Source organism: Harpia harpyja, chromosome 14 (genome assembly GCF_026419915.1).
Source record: "Harpia harpyja isolate bHarHar1 chromosome 14, bHarHar1 primary haplotype, whole genome shotgun sequence".
Lineage (NCBI taxonomy): Eukaryota > Metazoa > Chordata > Aves > Accipitriformes > Accipitridae > Harpia > Harpia harpyja.
Genome location: NC_068953.1, coordinates 13,646,067 through 13,664,827, shown reverse-complemented (window position 1 = coordinate 13,664,827; position 18,761 = coordinate 13,646,067). Strand labels below are relative to the sequence as shown.

General features: G+C 48.3%; 1 protein-coding gene across 6 annotated transcripts in view; it reads right to left on the bottom strand.

The window, feature by feature from the left end:
• MYOCD (myocardin) overlaps positions 1-18,761 on the bottom strand; it is a 265,246-nt gene that overhangs the window by 16,145 nt on the left and 230,340 nt on the right. For all 6 annotated transcript variants that reach the window (XM_052808483.1, XM_052808477.1, XM_052808482.1 and 3 more), the window contains 3 exons: positions 12,621-12,686; positions 7,540-7,595; positions 2,867-2,942 (listed from right to left, as the gene is read on the bottom strand). In XM_052808483.1, coding sequence (XP_052664443.1) covers positions 2,867-2,942; positions 7,540-7,595; positions 12,621-12,686 — 198 coding nt within the window. The remainder of the gene's footprint in view (positions 1-2,866; positions 2,943-7,539; positions 7,596-12,620; positions 12,687-18,761) is intronic.

Sequence of the window (18,761 nt, the reverse complement as noted above, 5' to 3'; positions counted from 1 at the left end):
CTCTGTCTACTAGCCTAGGCTTGCAAACACAGCCTGCAGCTGGAGCATTCTCCCCAAGGCCCAGGAATCATCTGCAATGGAAATTTCATTAACAAGCTGTGACTAACATAAGAGCCAAAGTGGACTCCAGCTCCTGCCTGCTAGGAGCCCATTGGCCCTTGTGATCCCTACTTCTGGGCAACAGCTGGAGAAAAGACCCATTAACAGTGTTAGACAACTGAAGTAAATGGCTTCTTACACTGCAAGATCAAAAGCTGAGTCTTTGGGAGTGGACATTTGGAGACGGAGTGATTACAGTGCTTCCAGGCCTTCAGGAGAAAAACAAGCTGAAGAGGAGCATAACAAAGGCAGCTAGATCTGGAAGCTACAGCCCTACCAACCCCAGCTGAGAAGTCCCCAATTATCAAGTGGTGATAGAACAGCAGCCAATTAAACAGAAAGGTTTCCTGAACAAAGTTGATCTGGCTTCTCTGGTGGCACAGACATGAGCAGTGAGGGAGTGGGATTCTAAACTAGACCGTGTCTATACCTTTGGGGGTCTAAAGTAAGAAGGGCTGCATCTAGGTTGTGCTGTCTTCAAAGAATGGACACTTCTAGAAGATATACTGTAGGCAACACAAGCTACAGGGTTTGATAGCAGGGAAAAATTCTCTGCAGGAGGTCAGGAGAGCTGATCTAGGGTCACTTCAGGCCTCAGACTATAGGGCAGTGAACACAGAATCATAGAACCACAGAATCATAGTCACAGAATGGTTTGGGTTGGAAGGGACCTTAAAGATCCCCTAGTTCCAACCCTCCTGCCATGGGCAGGGGCACCTTCCACTAGACCAGGTTGCTCAAAGCCCCATCCAGCCTGGCCTTGAACACTTCAGGGATGGGGCAACCACAATATGTCTGGACAACCTGTTCTAGTGTCTCACCACCCTCACAGTGAAGAACTTCATCCTTACATCTAATCTAAATCTACCCTCTTTCAGTTTAAAGCCATTACCCCTTGTCCTATCACTACATGCCCTTGTAAAAAGTCCCTCTCCAGCTTTCTTGTAGGCCCCCTTTACATACTGGAAGGTCACTATAAGGTCTCCCCAGACCCTTCTCTTCTCCAGGCTGAAGAACCCCAACTCTCTCAGCCTGTGTTCATAGCAAAGGTGCTCCAGCCCCCTGATCATCTTTGTGGCCCTCCTCTGGACTCGCTGCAACAGGACCATGTCCTTCTTATGTTGGGGGCCCAGAGCTGGATGCAGTACTGCAGGTGGGGTCCCACAAGAGCGGAGTAGAGGGGGCGAATCACCTCCCTCGACCTGCTGGTCACAATTTTTTTGATGCAGCCCAGGATATGGTTGGCTTTCTGGGCTGTGAGCACACATTGCTGGGTCATGTTGATCTTCTCATCAACCAACACCCCCAAGTCCTTCTCCTCAGGGCTGCTCTCAATCCACTCATCGCCCAGCCTGTATTTGTGATTGGGATTGCCCCAACCCAGGTGCAGGACCTTGCACTTGGCCTTGTTGACCTTCATGAGGTTTGCACGGGCTCACATGGGCTCCTTGAAGTGAAGAGTAACAGAAGGTGTGCCTGTAAGGTATTTAGATGAGGCAAAGTGTCTCAGCTGGCCAATTTCAATCAATCACCACTAGGTCCTGTTATGAACCAAATGGACACGTAAGTCCATGATATGCCAGGGCACACCTCCATGAAATGCAGAGCATGACGGACATAGCTGTGAGCAGATGCTCTGGCTAAGAGGTGTGTGTGGGGCAGCACAGCCAGCTTGCTCAATAGACAGCCAGGCAGTCTCTGCTCCACCTCTCCTCTGGCTGTGTCTGGCTGGCCCTGTCCATGCTCGGTGACTGCAGCTGCCTCCACATCTGGTTTACAGCCCCTAAGCCCCAACTCCAGTCTGTATTGCTTCTATTATTTAACCTAAGGGAAAGACAATTTCCACCTGTCAAACAAGCAATGGTGCTAGCTCATTTCAGGGATGGAGACCCAAGGGAAAAGCAAGGCAGTGGCACTGATCTGGCATGGGCCTCTGGCTCAGCCCTCCTGCGTGCCAGAGGAAAAAGAAATACGGACTTCGTCCATGCTGAGAGCAGAGGACAGCATTTACAGTTGCCAGAGAGTGATCTGCTTCTTCCAGGTGACTGACAGGACTTGAGGAGAGAGGCTGCACATCCTCCTTGTCTCTAAGGAGCTTGTTATCTCTGGAGATAACAAGGGACACTGCAGTGTTCTGCTGTCTGTGATGGGATGCAGCAGAGCCGTGCCAGCTTGCTGGCTGGGAGGGGACACCAGGTTGGGACAGGGGAGAACTGCTGTGGCTCACGGACTGATAGCAGGGCTCATCCTATTCATATGGCTGTGCTTGGGTCATTGACTACATTGCCATGAATTGTCACATAGAATATCCAGAATTATGGCAAAACAAAAGATGTCCAGCTTTGGAAGGGTATCGCAACCATGTGCTACAGGGATTTCAGTGCCCTGGACACCAAATGCCCCAGGTATGCTTTTCATGAGGATCAGATGTCAGCACCTCTGTCTAACAGAGTCCTCTCTCACAGCTGTTCTCTACCCCACTCTCCTCTAGAGCATCTTATGCTGGTCTCTGCCAGAGATGGGAGAAAGATTAGATGGCCTTGGGTCTGCTTCTGTCAGGGAATAAACGTGTGTGCTGCCTCCTGAAGACCAGGTCTGGACTGACTTCTGTACAACATGTATCCCATTTCAATCTGCCTCTCATGACCAGCTGGGACAAAGTTAATCGTTATGAGAGTCCTGAAAGGAACCCAAGTGGGGCAGTAGAGACATGAGTCACAAGGCAGGAGACACAAGGATTATGTGGGAGAAGCTCAGGCAGTCTTACCTTGTAAAATGTGCATATTGACCAGGTCTGATCGCTCAGGCCTGCTTCTGATCTTGTGCTTGAGATAATCTTCAGTCTGCAGAACACAAATGCAGAGTTACCTGGCTAGAGCAGCAATGAGGTACAGAGAGCATCTGCCCCTGTGCCATCCCATGGTTCTTTTGAATTTATTACAGGCTGGGTTGAGCGGGCTCTTAAATGGAATTATTTTTCGCTCAGACACTGGCTTGTTCTTGGGCAGTTCTTCAGAAAGGGAACAATGTGCATGGAGCTGCTGTCTGTTCACTATACCCACTCCTAAGCTGTGTCCTTTCCAATCTCCCTTGGGCTTCTGATGCCTGAAGTATTACGAGAGCTCATGGGAAGGATGAGACCTATTCACTGGTAGTGGTGGATCTGCTCCTAGCTTAGCATACCATGTGGCCTTTGAGAGTTGCACCAAGGCAGCTCCAGAGTGTACCATTAGCAATGGCTTCTGTGGGAAGCCTGGCACTCTGGGGTGAGATGTAAGGCTGAGCAAGTCATGAAGATACCCAGACTCTCTACCCAGGTCAGCCACAAGGCTTAGCCTTCGTGCAGTCCTGCAGCTCCTGTGCTCTGTGGTTCCTCACCCCAGCTATGATGTGGGGTTGGGAAAATCCACTTTACAGATCACTGCAGCAGAGCTTGTGATGAACATGGTCCTGGAGCCTTGTGTCAACTTCCTAATGGCTTTAGGAACAGAAAGGCATGCAGAGGTATAATAACACCATCCACTAGGGCCAAGGAAGTCAGTATTGAGGGCAGCTGACCTCAAGAATACAAATATAAGCTTATCCTCTGCTGAAGAAAAGCTAGAGCACAACTTGGACAGATTATTAGCTGTTTGCTAAGTTGAGATGCAAGAAGAAATAGTACCAAAAAATGTACATAGTTCAAAGAGGTTAATATCTTAAGGATAAATATAAAAGAACAGTACAAGCAGCTGGAGCAAAACTAGAAAACCCACAGTACAAAATGTACAGTATCATGAGAAAAAAATTTTATAAGGACTTCTGTAGCAAGGACAAGGCAATGGAAAGTGCTGTCTGTGTTCCATAAACAGGAGAAATAATTGTGAATGCTGCTGAGATGGCTACAGGATTTAATGCCTTTTTAAACCATCCTCAATAAAAAGATAAATGGCTATTTATCAATCAGATGACTAAGCCAAGAACCTTTGGCAACAAAAGAGAAGAAGCTCTAGTTATCGAGTTGGAGAACAGGTTGGAGAATACTCAGATGAGTTAAATGTTCTGAAACAGTTTGAGATACAGAATGCTATAGTAATAACAACTATCTGTGGGTCTCCAGGAAACTGGGCAAGGGAGAGCATAATTTCTTGCTTTAAAAGAGATGGAGTGAAGAAACCAGGAAATTATAAACCAGTCAGCAAGTACTGGACCAAGTAATCAAACAATCTATAAATTGATTTTGAAGATCGTAAGGAGGTGAGTAGCAGCCAAGATGGATTCATCAAGAACAAACCATATCACACCAACCTAATTTCCTTCTATGGAGAGATGACAGATTTCTGTTACAGGAATAAACAATGAATGTCATGTAGCTTGACTTTAAGCATGTTTTGACAATATCTCACATGGCTTTCTCATATGTAAGCCAGAGAAATTTGGTCTGGATAAGACTAAAATAAAAAAGGAGCATAGCTGTGGGTCACCAGAGGAATTAGGAATGGCTCACAGTCTAAACAGAAGAATATATCAAATCATGTTACACAGCAATTTTTCCTACTAGTCAACATATTAATTAATGCCTTGGATGATAGAAGACATACTCCTTAACTCTGAATCATTCAAGGCTAACAGATACAATGCAGCATGATTTGGAGTAATTGAAGAAATTATCTGAAATACATTTGATAAAATTTCAAGAGGACATTTGGAAAGGACTGCATTCAGGTCACAGTCAGCCACAGCTGAACCAGCTGATTAAGCACTGGGGTGGATGAAGACTTAATCCACCAGAGATGCTTCTGTAGTGGTCACTGTACAGTGGCCTTAGGCAGAAATTAGTTACTTCATAAATAGAGAAAAAAATATAAAAGGATCTGGAGAATCTAGTGATCAGCAGCTGAACCACATCCCTAGACCAGCAGGCAGCTTTCTAGAAGACAAAACAAAGGATGTCAGATGGGCCCTAGGAATAGCAAAGCCCTGTTCTATGCCCTGCATCTGAAAGGGTCCATGGGAAGGGTCTGGACAACAGCTACAGAAATCATTATTGAACCAGAGATGGGATCAATGAGAAGAGACTGAAGGGAGGAGAGGTTGGTCAGTCCAGGGGTAAGATGTCTATAGGGAAACAGGATGCAAAATACTTTTTAGAAGTGCTACAAGAAAAAAGATAAACAGTTCTGCATATGCATGCATATAGGAGAGAAAGTAATGGGCTTAAACTTCAACAGAATAGCTTGGGCTGGGAATTGGGGGACACTTGCTAACAGCGCAGGTTTGAGAGCACTGGAGCATGTTGCTGGGGGGTGGCATGTCTGTCAGTGGTCACACAACTGTCAGGAATGACCCAGATGGGGCTGTTCTGCTCTGGGGCAGAGGCATGACAGCTGTCCCTCACAGTCCCTCCCTGCCACACTTGTTGGGGTGCTGGGAGTAAGTGCTAAAGCCCTGCTGAGCCAAACTGCCTCAGGAAAGTCAGCCTGCTCTCTGTCCTCCAATCCAGCAATCTATTATAGGACATTGACTTCAAAGTCTGCTGCACTGGCTTGATGCCAGCCTCTAACATAGCCAGTGACATGTTTAAACAAATAATAGACATTTTATTTATTGAACTCTTTACAATTCCTTACCCTTCCCCCCGTATTTTTTCCCCAGCTTATTTCCACCAACACAATCCCTTGCTTGGACCACGTGTAAGTTTGCCTGGTTCCTGTGCCAGGTCAGAGCAGGCTGGTGTCTGCACCTGAGTGCAGTTAAATTCACCTAATGCATTTCCAGCTAATCCTCAGATCGGGTCCTAACTTGGTCTAAGCTTGAATTGCTGTCCTGCAGATGTGGCATTGTTCATGTTGAATCCAGCATTCACACTGCGTTAGCCTGATTTTCTGCTGTGATTTCAGTTCCCTTTGACCTTTGCTGTTTATAAGCTGCATTTGTGTCACTGGGGTGCAAATGATAAAGAAAGACTTCAGATGTGGGGATTTTTAGCATCAGCTGAAGCAGAAGAGCTTTCAAAACACATGAAAGCAGTTATTGTTACCTGCTTTCTGTTTGCAGAACTTCATTTGGGAGGAGTATGAGCTAAACAACAAATACTGTTGAGTAATTATCTGGAAACAGCCACTGGTCCTTCCCTGTCACAGCTCTAAGCAGGGCATCCTTGCAAAAGAGTATATGTTTGTTATGGGCTGTGCTCATTAGTGTCGTCATTAGCATGCTCTAAAAATGCATGCAGTTTGGGATAGATTAGATCATCCTTCCCTTTTCCCCAGGCAACCAGCCAGTGAAAGCTTTTGAAGAGAAGGACAAAGAGACAGAAATGTATACTTAAACTGTAAAATATATGACACTTCAAGGATACTTTGGATTGCTTGAAATTTTGTAAGCATACTAATTTTTCAGAGTCATATTGTGTTTCTTATGCTAGCCATTTGTTACCGCAGGAGAGTTGGGCAAGCGATTGGAGTGTGTTTAAGTTCAGAAGAGCACTTCTCCATATTTCACAATCATTCTTCCTTGCAAAGGTCCTTTTCCATGTGAGTGCAAGCATGTTCTGCAGATTAATGGAACAAACTCTTGTGTTCAAGAAAAACCTGCATGACTGATTGTTCCCTTTTCTGTGGACACCCCTCCGGTTTGGTCAAGGCTGGATAATGGGTGCTTGGAAAACTGGTGTGAAAACTGGTGTGATTTCCCAAAAATCAGGTAAATCGCATCACAGAGTTTCGACGTGTTCTGGAAATGGCTACTTATCTTATCTCTGCCTTCAGCAATATTTAGGGAAGCCTGAGTGCAGTTAGATAATGGGGCTGGTGGGAGCCTGGCCCACTTAGGCCCTTGGATGTTGTATGTCCTAATGGCCAAGCTACACTGCTGAGCTAAAAGCCAGGCTCCTGTCTGATGACAAGTGCGAGCTCCCTGGGGACTCACTCCAGGTGACAGAGGGCATCTGCATTCCTCCTGCACACTTGCTAAATAGTTAGGCTCCTTCAGTCCTGTTTGCTGCTGGCCCTGCTCTAACCCCACTGACTAGAGCAGGAGTGGAGAGCAGGCAGCAGAGTGAGGAGTGAGCTGTGGACCTGGCCTGGAGAGGAAAACAGCCCTTCAGCTGGTTGGACGTCTACTGGAAGGACTGCCAATGCCATGCTGAACTACGCCCTGCCCACAGTCTCTTGTAAAACCCAGGAGCTGTTGTAATACCCCATAGCTCAGGGCACAGATGGTCCCTCTGCCCTTTTAAAACTTCCCTGCTTGGAGAAGGGTGCTCCAGATAATTTGTAAACCCTGGCTTGGCCCGACCATGTCTGGAAGCAGGGGAGACACCCTGACCCTCATCCTTGGCCACAGGGCCTGAATAGAGGATGCCAGAGGAGGGGACAGTGGTGGAAGGTGCTTTCAAACCCCACAACTCATGCAAAGCGAGCCCACGTGTTCCCTCATCGGGGTGGCTGCAGGAGTTACCTTGGCTCGCTCCAGACTTTTTCGCTGTTCATGGAATGCAGATGGGCTTTTCAGTGCTGCAACAGGAAAGAAAGAGGAGCAGTCAGCACAGGAGTGGAAGCAAGCAGCCACCAGGATATTCAGCAACAGCATTTTAATGAGTGCTATAAAAATAGCAACACAAACTAGCCATTCTCTTTATTGCGCTGACTAAAAATAACCCAGGAAAGCTCTGGGAAATCCCATGCTCTCAGCCAGTCCATGGCAAGAGAGCAGGGGGGATGGACAGTATGGGTTTGCTCAGGAGGCACATGGGGAGGGAGGGGGTGCAGGCTTTGAAACTTAGTGCTCTGTGGGACACGTCAGAGAGCAGATGAGGCTTTTCCCTGGAGTGCTTCCTACATGTCGTGAAAGGCACCACAGCCCCCAGAGACAGATCTGGGAAAAGCAACAACCTGAGAGGGGATCTCACCTGCAAGTAAAAGCTGCAGGTGACTGAGGCTTGAGGTCAGCAGAAAAACAGAAAAGACCTGCCTCACTTCTTGGGGTCATGTGGGTACAGCCTCCAGCGAGGGTATTTCAAGGCAAGGCCCCAGAACTGTGGTCCTTTGTCCCTCTTCCATCGCTGACTACCCCTCCATCTCTCACTGTGTCTTTGTCCTGTCCCCTGCCCAGAAGCACCTGTGTGACATGGGGCCTCCCTGGGCAGGCAGCTGCCCGGCCAGGTACCAGGTAGTAGACTATGCCCTCAGCATCTCCTGACACCAAGGAGGATTAACCCAGAGGCGGTCCCAAAAAAGGCCAATGATCCCTGGCTCTTGGACCAGTGAACACCAGTCCCATGGAGCAGTCTGTATTGGAGTCATGGATAACCTTGCACATTTTCTTGTTTACTCTGGTTCAGTAGAATAAGGAGCAGAATTTGTATGGTGAAGGGGTTAATATTTCTCAGATTCTGCAAAACTTCTTTTCTGGCTAAGTGGGCAAAATTAACTGTTCCCATTGGGACAGGGAAGGGGAAGGTGTCCTGACCCACAAAAACAGTCTGCTACAACTTTGTTTGGCAAGAGGAATTCCCTTTCCGTCTTCTGAATGGGATCCAATAAGGATAGAAATTATTTTCGCACAGGACATGTTATCCTCCATCAGTCTAGAGGAGGATGAAGAGAAGACTGGGGGCAGCTGGGACATGTTTGGGGGCCCTCTGAATTGGCTTTTGGTAGGCAACACCTAGGGCAATCCCCATAACCTCCAGTGAATCACAGTAAAACACAGAAGGCACATTCCTGCTCCTAACATTTGGAAAGCGAACATACAGAAAAGCTAGTGTTACTGTGCCATGCTCCGGTGAGCAGCCAAAAGGACTAGTGACAGCTGGTTTAATCAGAAGCAAAATAAAATGGTGCACACAAGAAAAAGAAGTTAGCAAGAGAGATGACTTTTACAGCCCTGCTCACTGTGAAGTACTGACATTGGGAGTGTGCTATGGGCATTGACCAAACGCCGTGCTATTCAAGAGGAAAATGTTTCAGAATTTAGTCATTTACCAAGATTTTTGGAGGAATTATGTGGATGCTGCAGCTTGTATTAGTCTGCAAAACAAATAAAGACATCGCTAGCACTAGTTATTCAGACAACTTGTCAGGGGATAACATGTCAGCTTGAAATGGCTGAGGGCCTGGAGGCAACAGGGCAGAGCTGCTGTGCTTGGCGTTGATAATCTTGGAACTATTGCGTCTAAGGTTTCAGTTAGAGGATGAGGTGGTGGCTGCGTACGGCAAGAGGGTCTTTACTTCAAGCGCAGCTATTTCTGCAGCCCGTCACAGTAGGGGGAACCTTGCCTTGAGGAATCCTTGATCCTGCAAGCTGCCTCCCCCTCCTTTTGGTAGGTGAGCAGGATCTGGCTGGGGCCTGGGGCAGGCGTCTGTGCAGGTCTAGAGACAGGGTTCATCCATGCTCAGCCCTACAGCCTGCCTTTCTGCAAGTGACCCCACATGCTCTTGATTTAAAATGCTTTTCCTGGGTCTGTACCAGTTTCACTAGGACAATAAAACTGCATGTGTTCTTGCATGAACTGGAAACTTCCTACTCAGCGAGCCTGAAGAATGGGGCAGGCTCTGCTCTTGCCTGCACTCCTATGCATCACAAGTGTGGCAGTGTCTCAACGAACCTGGATCTCCCCTTGCTTTCAGAGGATCCTCCACAGAGTCACAGGGCTGAAGGAACTCAGAGGCTGCTCTTGCCTACCAGTCTGCACCTGTCTTTATTTGCAGAGGTTTTTCAGTATTGTTGATTGTTTTGCCAGCCAGTTGTTCAATTTACAACCTGAAAACATCTGACAGAGTCCAGCTTTGAACCTGAAGTCTTGTGCAATGCTACTGCTCCTGAGCATCCTGCTTTAGGCAGTTTCCTGCCTTCTCCAGTGATGGGGCAATCTGAAGGCTTCACATTTCTTAGAGGAACATCTAAGGGAGTGTGAACAGAGCTCAGGTATGCAATGGCATTAATCTTTTCCAGTCAAACCAAACGCAGACTGGGCTTTGATAAGGATATTCATCTCACTGTGCTATGCTCAGGTAACACTGATACTTCTCCCTGCACTATTCTTTTGGATACCAAAAAACAGCCAGCTTCCTAGGACTTACTCCAATGTTTCACACTTACTGTGCTATAGCTGCACTGCTGAACAGCTCAGCAGGCTCTGCGTATAGTCATCAACTCCCCTTCCTACAATGGTTTTCACAAGCCCTCAAATCTTTTATCCAATGCTATTCTGTTACTCTGATCTTCCATCTCTCTTTCTGGTCTCTATAAAATGGATCAGCTAGAAAAACAAAGTTTCTCTGTCATGGGATTATATCAGCAGAAAATGTATACAATGGGTTGAAAGCAATCCTTGTGCAAGATGTGATGTGCAATGTGGGATTAAGTGCATGCTCCAAGCCTGGTACTAAACCTGACTCTCACCATGGAGACCAGCAATGCCCATCTTTTCTCTTTCCAGAAGGGCTATACTCAACCACTGTGGGTTACAGACATATGGGTTTATTTCTCACCCTCCTCCAATGCATGTGAACAGAGATCCTGTCCCAGTGCATCTCCTAGAGCCCACCTCACCTGCTGGTCCTCAGAGCCAACAGGGCATGGGAAGACTTGTTTTTCATAAGGAATGACTGCACATGCCCAAGCAATGGGGGGAAGCTGGCTGGGGCTCCCACGTATTAAATGTTAACATCTGACTCTTCCTCCTGAGGTCAAATTCAGCAGTTAAATTCTGCAGGTTTGTTTTTATAATGGCAAAAATGCCTTTTCTTCTATTACTTTTAGTGAGTGAACTGTGCTCAAGCTTTCCCAAATGGCCTTCTTGGACAGAAACCAGACTGCAAAATGTCAGCCTAGAAGTTGGGAGTGCAAAGAAGCCGTAAGTAAGAGGAAAATACCCTTCAGTTGCTATCAAATAAATTTGTCTTAATATGTGGTCAGCAATGTGTAAGGTTTTAAATGTTAGGTGCCATTTGTAAAAGTGCAGTCCCATGCACTCACCCTTGCAGAGCAGTGTCAAGTATGCAAACCTCTCAGTTGGCACTACTGCTCCATACATGTGCAATGGGGTGTCCTGCACCTTATTTGAGTGTGCCCACTTTTACAGAGTGGACTTAGCAGTTCAGGAGATGTTAAACATATTTTTGGCCACTGACTGTATTGCCACTGCTTGCAATACTGTAACAAATGTCACAGTATTTTGCTTAAAGCTCCAACTCCTGGAGTCCTGTGATTAAAATGCTTGCTCTTTGGTGGCAGGCAACATAAAATCTGAACGCTTAAAGAAATAAACAGAAGAAAAATGGAAAGAGCATGCATTTATCAGTCTTAAAACCATGTGATCATTTTGACAGTCATGATTTTTGTCATCCTGCTCAAGTTTTCTTAATGCTTGATGCTGGTAATACTGTACTGAGAAGACGTCTGTTGCTGGCTACATTGACACAATCCTCTAGGAAGGCAGCTGCATGAGAAGGGCAGAGGGATGGACAGGGTGCAGCAAGCAGTGCTAGAGCCATGCTCTTAGTAAGTTGTTGTTCTGCTGTTTAGACAAGAGCTGCATCACAGTCTTCAATGTTAGCCAGAAGAGGTAAAAGTGACACAGCCTTTGGAAAGTTGTGATCTTAGCAGTGAACCCAAGGGGCCCTTGATGAGACAGAAAGGTTAATCCTCTACCTGCATCCCAGATAATCACAGATTCATACACATGGAGCCCGAGCTAGGTCAGGATGGAGTTATCCATTGAGCAGGGCTGACGTCCCAACATCATTTCTCCGATAGTGCTACAGGTTTCATGATGTACCTGCAGGTGCAGAAGGGGCTCATTTTCTTTCACTTACTTTCTGGGCTTTAGCAACTGGCTTTCTGATGCTGAATGATTACATGATAATGCTGGCCTGGAGCTTGTCCTTCAGGCTTGAATGACGGGTTAGCAAGGATGAATGTGGTCAGAGAGGGGAAAGCATGGACATAATTCGTCACTCTGCAGCAAGAAGGTCCAGGTGGGGTTTCACTGGCTTCAAGTGTACACTGAGAGTTCTGCCCTGTGCGGTCCTGGCTGGGCACAGGCACAGATCTGGATATGTCTCACTCATCCAGGGGCTGCCTCTCTGCACTGGGGCCAAGGCAGTTAGCCACCTCTTCCTTTTTCCAGAGGTTCCTGGCTTTTACAGGAGGACATGATATTCTCTGCCCTTGCCTATGTGAAGAGTTTTGCGAGTCTTCTGCTTGGAGCTGGATATTTTTGTCCTGCCACAGTGACCTCTGGGACAGGGAGCTATGCACCTGAATTTTTGGATGGTGTAAGCTAAGCATCTCTCCTGACTTCAGTTTAAGCAGCAGCATTATAACCTGTGTGGCAAATGCTGGGCACCATTGTATAGCACCAGGGACAATAGTATCTCTACAGGGCAGGAAGCAAAGTTCCCCCAGTAGCAATCTGCTCAGAGCTGAGTGGGTCTGAGCAGGCAGCTGGTGCCACACAGTGCCCCAGCATACCCAAGATGAACACAGCCCCTCTGAGCCACAAGTGGGTGAAAAAGGCAGAAAAAGATACTCACGTGGCATGATGCCTTGGTCTGCCAGCTGCTCACGGGTCCTTCTCTGCTGAAGCCGTAGCTGTAAAACTGAGAGAGAGAGAATGTCAGGAAAAGATGCAGGATTTTGCTGAGGTACTAATACATCTATCAGAGACAATGTGTCAGGGGGTCTGTGTGTGGCACAGAGATCTGGCACTGATCCCTGCTGCTGCTGGACCAGCCTTGGTGCAGCAGAGTGCTCCAAGCCAAGGAATACTGCCATGGAGGAGACGCATAGCCTGCACTGACCCAGTCCTCACTTTTGCAGATAGATAAACAGGGCAGGGCTGTTTCTGGTGCAGGCAGTGCCCTAGTGCCTGGGACAGACTGATCCCTGCCTGGCACCTGTAATAGCAGCCTCAGGTGACCATGGCTGCAGCTCAAATAGTTGCTCAGCTCTGAGCTCTGAAGCTGGGAGGTCCTCCCTTGCCCCAGCACTGTGGGTTGAGTAGAGTTTTCCAACTCCATCTCCCTCCTGAGGGCCTGGCAGCACATTTCCAGCCCTGCAAGGCTCAGCACTGGATGCAGATATACTTACTGTACCAAGGGGGATGTAGATAATGTGGTGAGGAGAGATTAGTGCCATCTCTGTATTAATCCACTGCTCCAAGGACATGCAATCTCCAGTATAACTTCTTTTTGGAAACAGTGCACTGACAGATGGGAGTGAACCACTGATCAGGGTCACTAAGTGGCTTAGCAGCATGGCCTCAGCTACAGAGCATCGATTAGGCATCTAACAAAGAAGCACCTCTCAGTATTTACAGCACGTAACAACAGCCCACCATACAACTGCAGCCTGCCTTCTGCAAGGTTACAGACCCCTGCATGGCTCAGGACTGCACAAGTTAATTCATCCCATCACTCAGGTAACCCTGCCTGTACTTTGAGTTAGTAACTTATTCTACACTTTTGGTTTTGCAAATTTGTCTTCAAGAAGACAGACACTTGTATCACAAGGTAAAACATAAAACTCACTTCCATATTTTCCTGCTGGAAACTCAGTACAGCTTGCCACGAGGACATATAAGTTTCAGCGGTCACAATATAACTGCATGCATATCCCCTGGCTACCAGCACAGCCCCAGACTGTACCCCCTTAGCTGCCCAGAGAGAGCTGGTATTGGAAGGGGAAGAGAGGGAAGAACAGCTGTTTTGTCCTCAGGAGCAACCTGCTGAGCTCTGCCAACAGCTCATGTCTGCAATGCAGCTTCCCTGGGATGTGGGATGGAGCTGAATAATAATCCCTTCCAGAGGAGTCCCCAAAGCACAAGGCTTCCTGAGATGCCATTGCTTGTGACTTTTCCATGTCCTCTGTACAAACCACATCTCACATTCAGAGCAAATGTTTAGTGAAGGCCCCACGTGGGACAATGATCTCCTGCCAAATTCCAGCACTTCTTAGGGCACCAAAGATAGCTTCGTGCTGTGAGGGAAGAATGTAGCCTTCAGTACCTGGTAAAGTCTGCATGTGTGCTGTTCCCCTTATGCCAGCGTGAAGCTGGTGGCTAGAAGTCACTGCCAAACCTTGCTGCCAGGGAAGTCTGTAGCCCTCTGTTGCCCCATGGCACCACCCCCAGTCGGTGCTGGTTCTGCTCACGGACACAGATTTAGATGCTTGCACTCTAGGTATCTGCATCCCCTTTGCAGGAGTCATTGCCCTCAGGGAACCTCAAAACCAGATTAGATTGTCCATGCTTTAGAAATGCCTGTCTTCCCTCCTTGACTATAGAGGCAGTTTAATGGTAACCAGCTCTTGGTAGGTATATCTTACACAGGGTGAGGTGACCCCACTTTGTCTGTGTAGAACGTTCTCTGTGACTGGTCACAATATTGAAGAACCATGCAGAGCTCTGCACTTTCCCTGAGGAAGATATGTATCTTTATGGAATAGGTGAGCTGAGAGAGGTCAGAGACTGCTCAAAAATAAAGATTTGTAGTTCACCCAAGAATGGTTCTCTACTCTCCTAGGTCCTGGTCCAGTGTCCTGGGCATTAGAGCATCTTGCCTTAAACTGAGGCAATTTACACACAACATGCCGTCGTCAAACAGGAGCTGGAGATAGCAAAGGCTTCTACAGCCACATACAACACCCTGCCAAGGACACATCAGTCTGCCCCATCTAGCTGTAAAATATCCCAAGTGAGGATGCTCCATCACTTCCCTTCACAGCTCCCACATGTGCCAAACTATTTGCACCATTTCACTCCAACTTCCGACACAGCCAGACCAAGTGATATACCACATCCACATGATCAAGGGGGATGCTATCAATCAGATGACTGTGCATTCAAAGCCCACATTCTCTGCTGCTTCTGCTTATTTTATAGCCATTCCTAGCACACAAATAATTTAACAGTCTCAGGGTGCAGTCAGCTGTCAGCCAGGCCTGTTTAAAGAAAAAAGGAGATATTACAAATTCCCTTGAAGCATAGTTTGGAAGGTGATGACGATTTCTAGTGTGGTGGCTATAAGATTCAGCATCTGCCTTGATGCAAGAAGTGCTGAAAATGTGTAGGTTTCACTGCTATAATTCTCCCTTTGCTTGGGTGCAGGAGTAGCACTCAGAAACCCAGATTTCCCAGATCCTACTGCCTTCCAGCAAACAGTGCACAATCCGAGGGAGCCTACCCTGCTGATAGACCATCACAGAGGGGACCTGATATTATTTAATGATAATTTTGTGCAGGGAGAAAAGGTCTCCAAATTGTTTTTCATGCTGACAGGCATAAAGGCTGTGACCCAGCAATGACACAAGCTGTTCTGAGCATGAGAACTAACGTCTTCCATGGATGAGTGGCTATGGGCAGACCATGCAGCCTCCCCCACATGGTTCATCTTGGGCCATGCTGAGCTTACAAACTTCCTGGCCTATTCTTAAGCCACAGGACAAGGAGGAAAAGTTTATCCATCCTTGTCTGTTCAGGGCACACTAACAGAAAATGTGAGGACAGGCAAGTGCAAAAGCTGGCTATTTCCAGGAGCAGCCCAAGCTCAATGGTTGAAACAGTTATTTTAGCCACTGAATATTCACCCAGATCTGGACGTCCTCATGCAGTAGGATGCATGCCTTGACTCTCAAATATCATCTCTATGAAATTCCAAAGCTTGTTGCAAACCATTTGAAGAAATGTAGCTGTGGACAGTGTCAGATAGTAACACTGAACATCCCTGCAGGAAGAGGTAAAGCCGCCACTACTTTCGGCAGCCTCTAAGTCAGTGCTGCAGCTTGCAGCTTGGTGGATGCCAGCTCAAGGCTTGCACCTTTCCCTTACAACCAACAATGCTTAAAAACAGGGCTGGAGGAGCCCCTGGCACCATCCAAACAACCACCACTTAGCTGCTTCTTGAAGGGGACTTGAAATCTGTGTCTGACCCCAGCTGCATTCCTGTCCTCTTCCTTTGCCACGTGTCTGAAGGCCTGAGCTCTGAGTGCTGCCTGTGACTCACTTCGAGGATGCTGTCACCCTCCACATATGAGAATTACTTTTTTCCCTGAATATTTTATTTTTCAAGGAAACTGCTTTGCTAACACTTCAGAGGAACATTTATGTTACAAGGAGTGATGACTGGAGCACTGATGAGACAATCTTAGTCCCACACCCCAAGCATCCTTGTTGCCTGCCTGCACCAGCTTGGACGGTGAGAAGTACCCCCAAGGGAGCAGTCATGCATACGGGTCACCCTGTGGTACCAAGCTGTGCTGGCACCATCAGCTGCCTTCAGCTGAGACACAGCCTTTCTTTCAGCAACCCTCCTCCCTCCTATGGTACACCATGATGAGAAATCCCTCCCTAGATGATGTGAGGCATGTCAGAGCTATTCCAGAGATTTTGCTCGTGAACTTTTTCCGTTAGAAATACTGCTTTCTTCTATGCTAGCACCAAGTCCCATTTAGTGCTACAGCTTCCAGAAACATCCTCTGCAGTGGGGCTGTGTCACTGGTGCAGAGAAGACCTCCTAGCATCAGTCATAGCTGGCTCTGGTGGCCCAAGCTCTGAGCACTGCCCATGACTCGTAGTCATGAGTCATCCTCCTCCCTAGGAGTTGACCTCAGAGCTTTACAAAGCTAAGAAGACAGCTTGGGCCTTGCCTGACCTGGTGATGCACTGGAAAAGGCATGTTCAAATCCTCCCTCCACCCCAGAAGTAGGCAGACCTGGCTTTCTCCTTCAATCTGTGGGGGCACTTTGAGTCCAGTGCTCAGCAGATGGTCAGGATGGGACTTTTACCACCTGCATCAGAGCATCCACCATGATGGGGTGTTGCCAGAGCACTCACAGCACCATCCTCTCTGGGGAATTGGCTTTAACAGCACAGGGGGCTGAGCAGCACTGAGGCACATTGCCCAGGGAGGTGGGGGAACTGCCCTTCTCACAGGGTTCAGCACTAGGGCAAGCAGGCAAAGCCACGGCTGACCTGACCTAGTGTTGGTGACGGTCTGTCTCTGAGAAGGAGGCTGTATCAAGAGCCTGTCCCTTCCCACCAACACTTACATAGTGGCCAATGCAAGTTCCCTGGAAACTCTGAGGCTGCACGAGGCATTCTCAGCATTCAGCTGAGCCTTGCGGCTGAGATGAGCTGTCCAGGTGGAGCTGCAGGTCTATTGCTGCTTCATGACTTCTGACCCGGCATCTGTCCCTATCTCTGACAGACACTCTGGGAGTGGAAGTGACTGAGGCAGAGTCCCTACTGCTTTAGCTCTTCCCAGCTCTCTTATGTGGTTTCAGGTGAAATCCCAATAGCTGGTAGTTTCCTCCCTGCCTGGGCTGTGCCAGCACCTTTGCTTTGCTTGGCAAACCAGTGCGATTGCTGTGCTCTCATCTTCCTCTGAAATAAGTCACTGCTGCTATCAGAACTGATGATCAGACAGTTGCTTGCTGATCCCTGCACCTTGTGTGGCTCCCCGCACCAGCTGGTGCTGCTGGGCTGTGCAGTGAAGGGGACCAGCAGAAGCACGACGTTATGCCAGTTTGACCCAAGTGTGTGACCATGATGGGAGTAAGCAGTTTGACAAACAAGTGAAGCTGGCACTGCCACTGAAAAAAGCAGCAGCAAGTCACCGTCCCCTCTGCCAGCCACCCCAGCAGCTCATTCCTGCCCTTTGGAGCCCAGAGATGGGCTTTGAGGAGCATGAGTGCAGCTCAATGGTGCACGGGATGGGGAGTGCTCTGCTGGGGCCAGGGAGGAGTTGGCAGCAAATTAGAAATGGGGTGATGGGAAGGAGGGACTCCTGTTTTCAACAGCAGCAGCTTTGTTGCATGTCAAACAGCAGCTGAGCAAATGTGAAACGTATGTTTGTCCATGGCCATGGTGCGTACGAGAGGAACCTGGTGACTCACCACTGCTCACACACTAGCTGACAGAAAACAGTCCTCTTTTGGACCCAGCCTCCCTTGAAAGGCAGGACTGCTGCTGGCTTCGAGACTGTCTTTACAGATGATGTCTGAGGCTTTCTCACGTGAGCATGCCAGGGGGAGAGAAGCTGCCCAGTTGGAGATGCACATGGGATCCTTCAACTGTCCCCAGGTCCCAGCAGGGCAGGAGAAGGGCTGGCTCGGTGGCAGGGTGCAGTCGTGTTGCTTGTGGCCTTCTTGGGGCTGTGGCTCTCGCAGCTGTGTCAGGAGCAGGAACCTGTATTCAAAGCAGGATGTCCAAATGGGCAGGGCAGCCGGGAGCAGTGCTGCTCTGTCCCAGCTGAGCAACAGGCTGACATCAAGCTCCTGACGTGGGGTCTGTACTTGGGTGAATGTGGAGTCCCCCCGAGCTGGGTGACAAGCCAGCCAACCTCCTGGGTGCCACCACTGGCAGGGTGAAGCACTGGTCCAGCAGAGCATCGTAGGGCCTGCTCTTCTGGAGCTGCTGTTTTGCAAAACCCCTCCATGGCTGTCGGCCCATCTGATCTGCCAATAGCCAGGTGCCACAAAGTGATTTCTCTGTAGCATCAGGTCTCTGGGTCCATGTTATCCTCTGACAGCACGGCCTGTGTGGGACCTGTGTGAGCAGAGATGAAGCTCAGCCAGCCACAGCCCAGCTGAAAATGGCGCCGCTCAGCCAGGACAGCCATGGAAAGCCCTAGTCAGTCCTCTCCTGGCCAGGCGCTGCCTCAGCATGGGGCCAAGCC